At 34.5% G+C, this 13,922-nt stretch overlaps 1 protein-coding gene across 1 annotated transcript in view; it reads left to right on the forward strand.

The window, feature by feature from the left end:
• The window catches only part of SERPINI1 (serpin peptidase inhibitor, clade I (neuroserpin), member 1), a 112,086-nt gene that overhangs the window by 72,200 nt on the left and 25,964 nt on the right, over positions 1 to 13,922 (forward strand). Inside the window, 1 exon segment of the mRNA XM_011998232.1 lies at positions 9,172 to 9,269. Coding sequence (XP_011853622.1) covers positions 9,172 to 9,269 — 98 coding nt within the window.

Genomic DNA, 13,922 nt, shown 5'->3' on the forward strand with positions numbered 1-13,922 from the left:
TTTTTTTTTAATCTGGTCTGTTCTTGATGGGCATTTGGGTTGATTCCATGTCTTTGCTATTGTGAATAGTGCTGCAAGGAACCTATGTGTGCATGTATCTTTATAATAGAATGATTTATATTCCTTTGGGTATATACCCAGTAATGGGATTACTAGGTCAAATGGTATTTCTGCCTCTAGATCTTTGAAGAGTCACCACACTGTCTTCCACAATGGTTGAACTAATTTACATTTCCACCAACAGTATAAAAATGTTCGTTTTTCTCCACAGCCTTGCCAGCATCTGTTGTTTCTTGACTTTTTAATAATCGCCATTCTGACTGGCGTGAGATGGTATCTCACTGTGGTTTTGATTTGAATTTCTCTAATGATCAGTGATGTTGAGCTGTTTTTCATGTTTGTTGGCTGCATAAATATCTTCTTTTGAGACGTGTCTGTTCGTGCCATTTGCCTACTTTTTAATGCGATTGTTTACTCCTTGTAGATTTGTTTAAGTTCCTTGTAGATTTTGGATATTAGACCTTTGTCAGATGGATAGATTGCAAAAATTTCCTCCCTTTCTGTAGGTTTTCTGTTCACTCTGATGATAGTTTCTTTTGCTGTGCAGAAGCTCTTTAATTTAATTAAATCCCATTTGTTAAGTTTTGCTTTTGTTGCAATTGCTTTTGATGTTTTTGTCATGAAATCTTTGCCTGTGTCTATGTCCTGAATGGTATTGCCTCGGTTTTCTTCTAGGGTTTTTATAGTTTTCGGTTTTACATTTAAGTCTTTAATCCATCTTGAGTTAACTTTTGTATAAGGTGTAATGAAGGGGTCCAGTTTCAATTTTCTGCATATGGCTATATATGGCCACATATTTTCTTGTCTACATACAAAAGTCAAGGTAATCATAACCCAAATCTTTTTGGCTAAGATATTTAGTATACATAACTTTCCATGACAATACATATATGTAGAGATTTTCCATTATAAGTCTATTCTTAAGGAGAGGTAATTGATGAATACCTAGCAAGAGTTTTTTTAAATGTATGATAATTGACATTTATATACTAAATATGTAAACAATATACCTTAATTCCAAAGAACAATTTACTTTTGAACATTAATAATTAAATTTAAATTACTATGTAAATCAGGTCTAAACTTATAAAACATTTAGTCCATGTTAACCCTCATCTAGTGACCTTTCACAATTAATTTTGTATTTTTTCTTGCATTTTATGAAGAATTCCTTTTGATAAAATGAGAAATTCAGTACAGTGTTAATGCTTCTCTTATTAAATCCATAAATTAAGTGCAATGCTTCCAAATGCTCCAATTCTGTGAGGATGCAAAGTTATTTAGGAGTATTTTAACAGAATTCTAAATGAACGCTTACTGATATTATACATTCTAATTCAATCATATTCACTAGAAAATGTGGCCTCCAGGTTCTGTCCACTGAGAAATTGAATGTGGCAGCAGAAGAAAATTAAATTTTCATTTTCTAAGAGATACTCTTCAATTATGAAATAGTTTGGCTGTCTTGCTCATATTAATGCCTGTACTAAATTAGGCACAGGTAATTATCATGTATCAATTTTTCCAGGAGTTCCATAAATTATCCCTGTACATGGCTACTGCATAGATAGGGAGGCTAAATAGCAAAATAAATAACTCTGGATTCCCCTTTTAACAGAATGGCTGTTTTCAAATACTTACATATATCATAATAATCAATGTGAAACTCTCCACCTTCTCCATTTTACAGCATTAGGATCCACTAAATGTTTGATAATAGTAATGATTTATGTGACCCATTTTTAGCAAAGGTAAAAATGTTTTTAGTGGCTATACTCTATGTTTACTCATGTCAGTTTTAATGGTTTGCGTAGTTTTATCCATGAAGAGATATTACTCTGAAAATGCAACTTGTATTTCTGTAATTTGACCACATTCTTGTCCTGTTTGACAGGTACTTTTACTTTCTGTTTTGCTAGAATTTATACAAACAGCTTTAAAACACTGCCCTTGAAAACCAAATACTGCATTTTCTCACTTACAAGTGGGAGCTAAACATTGGGTACTCATGGACATAAAGATGGCAATGACAGACACTGAGGATGACTAGAGGAGGGAGGAAGGAAAGTGGGCAAGGGTCGAAAACTATTGGGTGCTATGCTCACTATCTGGGTGACAGGATCATTTGTATCCTAAACCTCAGCAGTATGCAATATACCCATGTAACAAACCTACACATGTATCCCTTGAATCTAAAATAAAAGGGTTTTTTTAGCTTTTTATTTTTTTCATATTAAAATGCCTTTATATATATTTTTGAACTTTCTCTTTTTTTATTATACTTCAAGTTCTGGGATACATGTGCAGAACGTGCAGGTTTGTTACATAGGTATACGCGTGCCATGGTGGTTTGCTGCACCCATCAACCCATTATCTACATTAGGTATTTCTCCTGATGCTATCCCTCCCCAAGCCCCCCACCCCCCAACAGGCCCCGGTATGTGATGTTTCCTTCCCTGTGTCCATGAGTTCTTATTGTTCAACTCCCACTTATGAGTGACAACATGCAGTGTTTGGTTTTCTGTTCCTGTGTTAGTTTGCTGAAGATAATGGTTTCCAGCCTCATCTATGTCCCTGCAAAGGACATGAACTCATCCTTTTTTATGGCTGCATAGTATTCCATGGTGTATATGTGCTGCATTTTCTTTATCCAGTCTATCACTGATCACTGATAGACATTTGGGTTTTTTCTAAGTCTTTGCTATTGTGAATAGAGCTGCAGTAAACATATATGTGCTTGTGTCTTTATAGTAGAATGATTTATATTCCTTTGGGCATATACCCTGTAATGGGATTGTTGGGTCAAATGGTATTTCTGGTTCTAGATCCTTGAGGAATTGCCACGCTGTCTTCTACGATAGTTGAACTAATTCACACTCCCACCAACAGTGTAAAAGCATTCCTATTTCTCCACATCCTCTCCAGCACCTGTTGTTTCCTGACTTTTTAATGATCTCCATTCTAACTGGCATGAGATGGTGGTATCTCACTGTGCTTTTGATTTGCATTTCTCTAATGACCACTGATGATGAGCTTTTTTTTCATATGTTTGTCAGCTGCATAAATGTCTTCTTTTGAGAAGTGTCTGTTCATATCCTTTGCCCACTTTTTGATGGGGTTTTTTTTTCTTGTAAATTTGTTTAAGTTTCCTGTAGATTATTATTAAAATAATGCAAATATATAAAATGCTATCTTTAAGATGTAAAGGAAGGGTATTTGCAGGGGAAGGTCATGTAGAAGAAGAAATTGCTTTTGTATTTTAGCAATTTTTCCACCTTAACAGTAAGTTCTACAGAAGTTAGATGCTGAATTGAAATTGTATTTTTATCCAAAATGTAAGAATCTATTCAAGAAAAGGTAAAATTGGTATACTCATTACCAAATCCAATTAAATACAAGATTTATATACATAGTTGCACATCTCTAAGATTTAAATAAGATTGCCAGATGCTTCCATTTATCCATGGTAGCAAAAATAGTTTGTTTCATATATCAAATATTTATGTAAAACACCCAAAAAGCACTTAAGTATAAAACCTGCTACAGAGTAAGCAATATGTAATTATTACCTATAATTAATATTATTGTTATTTGTTTAGTGTACATGTTAAGTCCTGGTATTTACACTGTGTTAATCTTATAGGCAGCTTTGTAGCTTTATATATGTCTCTCTCTAAATTGAATTTTTTAAACTTGATTCTTTTGAATTTTATCCTATTCAGTGTATATGCTTCCTTTTCAGTTTTTACTGATATAGCTTAGATATAAAAAGATTTTTCTAAAGTCAGCATCAAATACTTTAATACTTGGAAGCAGATGTACCTTGCTGTATGTAGTATCAGTCTACTCTAGCTTTGTAGGCTCAGATTTGTCATTTGTGATCAGAGTGTTGGACATCAAAGGATGTGAAGTGGTTCTCTGTTTTGTAATCAGAAACTATCCTGATATCTTGAAATAATTGCCATTAATAAAGCATTTTAGTTTCATGTTTGTAAAGAAAACTACATAAGTCGTCTGTTTTTTTGTTGTTGTTTTGTTTTGTTTTTCTTTTAGACAGAATCTCATTCTGTCACCCAGGCTGGAATGCAATGGCACGATCTTGGCCCACTGCAACCTCCACCTCCCACGTTCAAAAGCCATTCTCCTGCCTCAGCCTCCCAAGTGGCTGGGATTACAGGCACGTGCCACCATGCCCAGCTAATTTTTGTGTTTTTAGTAGAGATGGGTTTTCACCATATTGGCCAGGCTGGTCTCAAATTCCTGACCTCAGGTGATCCACCTGCCTCAGCCTCCCAAAGTGCTGGGATTATAGGCGTGGCCTACCACATCCGGCCCTGATTTTGTTTTTTAACATGAGTACTTTTCATTAGATTTTTCTATAAAGGATATGACTGGGTTTTTATTCCTTATGTGTGTTGTAGTCTCCTACCTAGGATGTATTTGTTATTTTCTAACACTTGTTCTGCAGGTCTTCAAACCTCTACCCTCCATATGCCTCTTCAATTTATTCAGGTAGAAAGTTGCAAATGCATAAATTACATTGTATGCCTTTATTAAAACAGGCTTGCCCTTTGGCTTTATAAAAGCAGTGTCATGGCTTTTAATTTTTGTATTTCATGAAATGTAAAATATATTTCTAATGTTGTTTTATTTTTAAAAGTTGTTGTTGGAATTATAGTGATTAGTGATGCGGGGACTTTAATGTCAGAAAGACCTCCGTTCATATCCTCATTCTACCACCTATTATCTGTGTGGTTAGAGAAAGTTGCTTGTTGGCTTAGCTCTTTTAAGCTTCAGTTTAGCCTTCTGCAGCCAGGAGATAATGACACTTACCTCATAGGGTTGTTCAAGAGCATCATAGAAATTATTAAATAATATATTATTCATAAGAGGATTTGCATAGTGCCTGAAACATAGTAAGCACTCAATATATGGGAGATGATAATGATTATTTATATTAATATTAGTTTATATTAAGAGTAAAGAAATAATAAATAATCACTATTTTTCAATAGTTTGATTTTTTAAGAAGTCAAAGAATGGAAAACTGAAGATTATTTACTCCGTATCTTCAGCTTTGAACAAAGTCTTACAAACACCTAGATTTTATTTCATTTGCAACCCATGTGGTTTGTCTTGTGCTAGATATTACAAATATTAGAATAAATAAGACAATAGATTTGGCTAATTTACAGTTAAGGTGGCAGGGATTAATATAGCTATTTAATAAAATTACACCAGTTACTACTAGAATGCAAACATACAACACCCTAACATCTATAATAATGTGACGTGTTATACATAACTACAATATAATAAATGGTGTTAATGGTATCTACTCCTCATTGCATGCCTCCTGCATGCTAGCACCATCCTAAGATCTAACCTTATTTAATCCTTCCAACAATACTATGAAATAGGTATTATTATTGCCATTTTCCTGTGCCAAAACTGAGCCTCAGAAATTAAGAAACTTGCCGAAGTTCGCCTGGATCAGTCACTCATCATCACCTGACTAGCTAGTGTTTCATCACTAAAGTGTGAAACAAACTAAGCTGCTTTTAAGAAGTAAAAAGAATCCCCTACTAATATCTTCCTTCTCTTTCTTATTTTACGTGGATCAGGACAACTATAATACCACCTGGATCCATAGCCCTGCTCTGCCACTTATTAACTGTATGACCTTGGTTATACAGGTTATTTCATCTTTCTGTTACTCAATGTTTTCTGTTACCCAAGAATAACAAAAATACCTGCTTCAAGGGTTGTGGTGATATTTAAATTAATATCTGTTTTATACTCTTGCAAGTTTCTGGCATATACTAAGCTCCACATAAGTGTTCAAAAATAAATAATAACAATAAGCAAATGCATACACACATAAGCATTTTAAGCCATTGAATGTATTGTCTGAGACATTCTGTGCTTTCTTACTCATTCCCTTTTTTGAGATGGATACCACAGGAAAATTCTACTTCACAATCAATACCTGCTTTTGGTAGAAAACAAAATAAATGATATTAAGTCAAAGTGCAAAATTTAGATAAAATTTAGCACTAGGTTTAGTTTGTTTGAGATGCATGTACTCATCTGTTGATCATATTTTTCCATAACTGTGAAGCTGCTAAAACTATTTTCCACTAACCATTCCTTTTGTTTACTGCCATCATTTCCTTCTCATTTTCCTTAAAACCAGACATCAGAAATGATGCTAATGAAACTTTTTGTTGACCATCACGGACTTATCTCTGTTAAGAGAACAACCTATTGCCTACAATTTTATATTTATAATCTGTATCAATTAGGAGGCAACATCTTAGAAAAAGTGAAGCATTTGGTTCTAACCAGTTGTTTTTACTTTTAAAATAAAAGTAATAAATGCCTTTGCTTGTTTAAAAATGTATTTGTTCAGTCATGGTGTTTTATGTATGTAGTCCTACCTACTCAGGAGGCCGAGGCACGAAGATCGCTTTAGACCAGAATTTCGAGATCAACCTCAGCAACAAAGCGAGACCCACATCTATACAAACAATTTAAAAATAAAAATAAAAGCCAGTGCTGTGGTGTGCACCTGTAGTCCTAGCTACTTGGGAGGCTGAGGCAGGAGAATTGATTGAGCCTGGGGCTTCGAGGCTGCAGTGAGGCGTGATCATGCCACTGCACTCTAGCCTGGGTGACAGAGTGAAACCCTGTCTCACACACACAGAAATGTGTTACTTGATGCAGGCATGCTTGGTCCGTGTCTTTCCCAAGAAAGTTTGGTGATACGATTCATTAGTTTGGGGAAGAGTCCATATTAAGACCAATCTGGCTTGCTGTGGAAACTATTTTTTAAGTTAATAGTCTGTTTATGATCACTATAATTATTTTCAGTTTGTTTTAAAATAATGTTTTATGTTTTCAAAATTGATACACATTTATATATAATAATTCATAAGGTCAATTAAAACAAAAATAAAGACCCATGATTCTTTTGTTTAAAAAAAACTCTTAAGTGTACTAATTTACACTCCCACCAACAGTGTAAAAAACTTTCCTATTTCTCCACAGCCTCACCAGCATCTGTTGTTTCCTGACATTTTAGTAATCACCATTCTGACTGACGTGAGATGGTATCTCATTGTGGTTTTTGTTTTCATTTCTCTAACGACCAGTGATGATGAGCTTTTTTTCATGTTTTTTTTTTATGTTTGTTGGCTGAATAAATGTCTTCTTTTGAGAAGTGTCTGTTCATATCCTTTGCCCACTTTTCGATGGGGTTGATTGTTTTATCTTGTAAATTTGTTTAAGCTCCTTGTAGATTCTGAATATTAGACCTTGTCAGATGGATGGATTGCAAAAGTTTCTCCCATTCTGTAGGTTGCTTGTTCACTCTGGTGACAGTTTCTTTTGCTGTGCAGAAGCTCTTTAGTTTAATTAGATCCCATTTGTCAATTTAGGCTTTTGTTGCAATTGTTTTTGGTGTTTTAGTCATGAAGTCCTTGCTCATGCCTATGTCCTGAATGGTACTGCCCAGGTTTTCGTCTAGGATTTTTATGATTTTAGGTTTTATATTTAAGTCTTTAACCCATCTTGAGTTAATTTTTGTATAAGGTGTAAGGAAGGGGTCTGGTTTCTGTTTTCTGCATATGGCTAGTCAGTTTTACCAGCACCATTTATTAAATAGGGAATCCTTTCCCCATTGCTTGTTTTTGTCAGGTTTGTGAAAGATTGGATGGTTGTAGATGTGTGGTGTTATTTCTGAGGTCTCTGTTCTGTTCCATTGGTCTATATATCTGTTTTGGAGTACCATGCTGTTTTCTAAAACCAGAAATACCATTTGACCCAGCAATCCCATTACTAAGTATATACCCAAAGGATTACAAATCATTATATTTTAAAGACACATTCACATGTATGTATATTGAAGCACTATTTACAATAGCAAAGACTTGGAACCAACCCATATGTCCATCAATGATAGACTGGATAAAGAAAATGTGGCATATATATGCCATGGAATACTATGAAGCCATAAAAAAGCATGAGTTCATGTCCTTTGCAGGAACATGGATGAAGCTGGAAACCATCATCCTCAGCAAACACGGGAACAGAAAACCAAGCACCAGATGTACTCACTCATAAGTGGGAGTTGAACAATGAGAACACATGGACTTATGGAGGGGAACATCACACACTGAGGCCTGTCTGAGGGGGTGGGGAGCAAGGGGAGGGAGAGCATTAGGACAAATACCTAATGCATGCGGGACTTAAAACCTAGATGATAGGTTGATAGGTACAGCAAACCACCATGGCACATGTATACCTATGTAACAAACCTGTATGTTTTGCACATGTATCTCAGAACTTAAAGTAAAAAAAATAAAAAATTATTCAGTGTAAAAGCACATGGTTTTTAAGATACAATATTTAACTCACTCTCCATTGATTAATAGTTTTTTTGTGATGGTATCATGAGAACAGGCTTATGTTTTAGAGATCACTATAACCATAAAGATACATTTTTTAATGTAGTGCGTTTTATTTTTGCTTTCTCTGAGTTGTAGGGAGCTGAAATGCTAAATGTATTTATTGTAAAACAGCATTTGGCTCTAATTTAACCTTGTCCATGGCATTGATGTGGGTGGGAATTGCATAGTGTGGTGGAGGGTAAGGAACATAAATTGACCAGGATACTAAGAAGAGAATGAAATAACCGAGGTAAATGTATGATTAGTCATCTCTAGCTTAAAAAAAATCAAATATATTACTACTAGGTCAAAGGATTTTGAAAGCTACTCATTTACAAGTTTTACTCACTACTATGATACTAAGTAATCATATGGTGATGATACTTGATCTCAAAACTCATTTATTGTACCATATATTATGGTTTTGTGTCTATATCATATATTTTCCTACTTACATGTTTAAATTCTGTTTTGTTATGTAAATCTCTTTGATGCCTATTTTTCCATGTTCAATCAAATGCTAATTGCAGTCCAAAGCCAGTTTTAGCATAATTTACTCTCTGTAAAGCAGACTTTAAATATCCACATATCTAACACTTTGTTCTTGTCCCAGGTAACAATATGCTGTAACTAAATATTTTTATTCCTATATGTTCTCCAGGTTCACAGTGGAACAGGAAATTGATTTAAAAGATGTTTTGAAGGCTCTTGGAATAACTGAAATTTTCATCAAAGATGCAAATTTGACAGCCCTCTCTGGTAAGAAATAAACACAAATTTTTAAAAATGTTATTCCATAAGAGCTTTATTAAATGATGATGTTAAATCCTCTATTTACTATGGAGTTCTGGAGTAAAATATAGTTACCACTTGCCAAATAAATCTAGCATGAAACATATTTAACCTCTACAAGCAAACTATAAATACAGTCATAACATTAAGTTTATATTATCTGGTTCTTATCTTTGACAATAGATTATATTCTCCGGAAGACCTGTCTTAAACATCTTTGGATTCCCCATCCCATCTGACATAATGCCTTGTAGAATAGATAATCAATAAATGTGTTGATTGACTATCTCAATACGTCCCATTGTAGTAAATCATGTAAGAAAGAAAGAAGGGAGGATAAATGAGTGTCTGCTGTGAGAGCTAGACCAAAGATCCTTTTTAAAAGAGTAAAGAATACCCAGTGAGATGGTATAAACATGTTCTAATTCTTTAACTAAAAACAAAAACAAAAAACAAAAAAAAAAAACAGTAGGCTGGGTGTGGTGGCTTATGCCTGTAATCCCAGTACTTTGGGAGGCCGAGGTGGGTGCATCACCTGAGGTCAGGAGTTCGAGACTAACTTGGCCATCTACTAAAAATACAAAAAAATAGCCACACATGGTGGTGGGCGCCTGTAATCCTAGCTACTCAGGAGGCTGAGGCAGGAGAATTGCTTGAACCCGGGAGGCATAGGTGGCAGTGAGCCGAGATTGCACCGTTGTACTCCAGCCTGGTCAACAACAGTGAAACTCTGTCTCTAATAATAATAATAATAATAAATAAACAAACTAGTTTTAGAGAAGTAACTTCAAAGTATACCTGGCACATTGGGGTGTCTAGTAATTTATTTTAAATATCCCAAGAAAAAAATCCAGTTGAATTATTTGATTCAAATACCCTACTTTTTTCCAAATAAAAAAAAAAATCACGAAATATTAGCAATGTTAAAGTGTTTATAATTTGTAAAATACTCTTGGAAGTATTTTTAAGTAGCTAACCCCAAGAAATTTGCCATCAAAAAAAGGCAACAATGAACTTAAGACTGAGTAAATAAGTTATATAATTATTATTTTTATCATTTCCTTAGAAGAGAGAAAATAAAATACAATCTGTTTTCTGATGAGAGAAAGATAGATATATATTAAGATAAAAGAAACCCAACGTGTAAGGCCTCTTTATATGCAAATTATGTAACCCAAATTTCTAAATAGCACTGAGATGATAGATTCCTTAGCAGTTTTTGTGTTAAAGGAGAGAATTTAGTTTTCTTAGCCTGAAGCAGCAGCCCATAGAGAATCAAGCTGACTGAACCACATCTTCTAAACCTGGAGTGTGAGGGCCCATAGATTGAATTCAGAGAACTGATGCCCTCCAACCCTAAAAATTGCATATAAATGTGTGCACACAATGCATGTGCACATATACATGAAGGTGTGTGTGAGAGAGAAACGGTTTGGGGGGGTCATATTAATAGCTTTCGAGAAATTCTCAATATGTGTCTGTGATCAAAAAAGCCTTTGTCCTCCCAGATTTAGGATTGAGCATGTTGTTTTCTAAACAGCACTCAGCTTCTAGCAATGAGTTGATATTAATGTATTTGGTACAACTTCTACCCCTCGTTCAGAGAGCTTACAGCCCTAAACACTAATATAGCTTTTCTAAATGTCTACTATATAAATGTTCCTGTCCACATAAGAGAAATGAGCTTTCCTGAGTAAATGTTTTCATGGCTTATATCCAAACTCCTAGGACTCCGAACCCTTCAGTGGGGTTATCAAGAATGTAGGACTGGTAGAGATTCAAAAAATATTGTGGTATCTGTACTTGAGTCAGAAATGAATTCATGGCTGAAGTTTAGCATAATTTAACATTGTCATTTTCTCTTCCTTAGGAATTGAGAGAATCTGTCTTACCATACTAGCCAAATTCCAACTGGATAATTACATTCTGCTTTCTTAACATGGTTCTACTTTCAGTTTGATTAGTGATTCCTCACTGTCTCACCCAAACATCTAGGAAGTTATTTCAAACAAATAGAATATCTGCTGCCTCTCAATCCTGACAGAGTAGCACTGCAGTGGCAAATCAATTATTGTGGTCAGTGTAGCTTATAATTTCTAACATATCTGGAAAGTTTATAAGGTAATATTTAATTGCCTTTACAGAGACAGAGACAATAGACCATAAACATGCATTATGAATACAGATGGTTTAGAGATTGGAAATAACACTAGAATCTTCCAGAGAATTAATACATTCTATATGCAGAGTATATAGAATATATATAAAGTTTACATTCTATGTAATGTATATAAATGTATAGAAAGCTTTTGTTTGATCGAAACTTCCATGAGAACTGAATCCTGCTCTGTGTCCTACTCACAGTTGTATTCCTGGTGCCTTGTAAAGAATTGACATACAGTTGACACACAGTAAATGTTCACTGAAGGGTAAAAAGGATGAGGGAAAGAAGACAAGAGGTTTACTTGGCCCCACATTACATATGATCTAAGGACTATTTGCTCCCTTAAACATAAGTAAAAAATCCCGGATTTGCTGTTCTCAAATACCACCCCATTCACGTTTTCAGGATCACCTGATAAAAGATCTAAAGCAAACTTCCCAGTCTTTCAGTGGGAATTCGTTGATTATTACATTATTAATTTCCAAGGTGTAAGCAGCTCCAGTTTGCTATCCACCCTAACCAATATATCCTTACATTCCCCATGGCATGCACACACACGTTAATTTATAAATCATTCATTCAAAAATTATTGTTTTAATTATAAAACTTGCCTCTTTGTTTCCTCTAAATTCAGTAGCATTTATCTCTTCATCATTTATTTGAGCACCATATGCTCTGCTTTGTAAGGTTGGTATCATTTTCATATGTCTAGTTTTTTTCTCTCCAAATAACATCATAACCTTGATGATTAATGTCTATAACTCTTCATAACCCCCATAAATACCTAGGAAAATTACTTGCATGCATTTTGTTTCTACTTTAATGAGAATCTCATGGTGTTTAGGATATATAAGGGCTTACCTCAGTATATTACAGGTTTGGCTCCAGACCACTGCACTAAAGTGAATATTCCAATAAAATGAGTCACATGAATTTTTTGTTTCCCAGTGCATATAAAAGTTATGTTTACACTATACCGTAGTCTGTAAAAGGTACAAAGGCATTATGTCTGAAAAAGTAAGGCACATACCTTAATGTAAAAATACTTTATTGCTGAAAAATGCTAATGATCATCTGAGCCATCAGTGAATCATAAGCTTTTTGTTGGTGGAGAATCTTGCCTTGATATTGATGGTTTCTAATAGACCAGGGTGGTGGTTGTTGAAGAATGGAGTGACTGTGGCAATTTCTTAAAATAAGACAACAATGAAGTTTGCTGCATCCCTGTACTCTTCTTTTCATGAACAATTTCTCTGTATCATGCAATGCTATTTGATAGCATTTTACCCACAGTACAACTTCTTTCAAAATTGGAGTCAGTCCTCTCAAATCCTACCACTGCTTTATCAACTAAGTTTCTGTAATAGTTTAAGAACTTCGTTGTCATTTCAACAATGTTCAGAGCATCTTCACCAGGATTAGATCTCATATCAAGAAACCACTTTCTTTGTTCGTCCCTACGAAGCAACTCCTCGTCCATTTAAATTTGATCATGAGATAGCAGCAATCTAGTCACATCTTCAGGGTTCACTTCTAATTCAAGTTCTCTTGCTGTTTCTACCACATCCACAGTTAGTTCCTTCAATGAAATTTTGAAACTATCAGTCATAAAAGTCAGAATCAACTTCTTCCAGATCCCTGTTAATGTTGATATTTTGATCTCCTTACATGAAACATCAGTGTTTTTATTGGCATCTAGAATGCTGAATTCTTTCCAGAAGATTTTTCTTTGCCCAGATTTTGGATCTGGGCAAAGAGGCCAGGGATTCTTCCTAACATCTGCAATGCCCAGGAGAGCTCCTCCACAACAAAGGATTATCCAGCCAAAAATGCCAATTGTGAAAAGGCTGAGAAATCCTATATTGGAGAAAGCATATGGAAACAGAAAAGAAAAAAAAATTAAAAGGCAGAATGGGAACATATTGGTCAAAAGACAGGGGAGTCAAGCACATGATATGACTAAAAAATCAAAAGAAAAGAAAAATAAGAGAAATGAAAAGATAGAGAACAATATATTTACGTATATAGGCTTTTAAATGGCTAGAAAATTTTTGAACAATATCTTAGAAAGTGATAACAGCAATTGCCTCTGGAATACGGGACAGAGACTTTAGATGAAAGAGGAGTTTTCGTTTCATATACCGCTCTGTAGTGTTTGGAGTTTTACCTTGTATATATATTGCTTTTTTAATTAAAAATCTTGTTTAAAAATTAGAAGAAAACTTTAAAAAAATATCATTAATAGGTCAGGCGCAGTAGCTCATGCCTGTAATTCCAACACTTTGAGAGGCTTAGGCAGGACAGTCCAGGAATTCAAAACCAGCCTGGGCAACATAATGAGACCTTGTTTCTTATTTTTTTAAAAAAGTCATTAATAATAGAATTAATTAGTAAATTTGAAATCACCCAGAGAATAATTCAGTACTATTGTTATACTGTCACTTTCTTAAATTATG

This window comes from Mandrillus leucophaeus, unplaced genomic scaffold, assembly GCF_000951045.1.
Source record: "Mandrillus leucophaeus isolate KB7577 unplaced genomic scaffold, Mleu.le_1.0 Scaffold561, whole genome shotgun sequence".
Taxonomy (NCBI): domain Eukaryota; kingdom Metazoa; phylum Chordata; class Mammalia; order Primates; family Cercopithecidae; genus Mandrillus; species Mandrillus leucophaeus.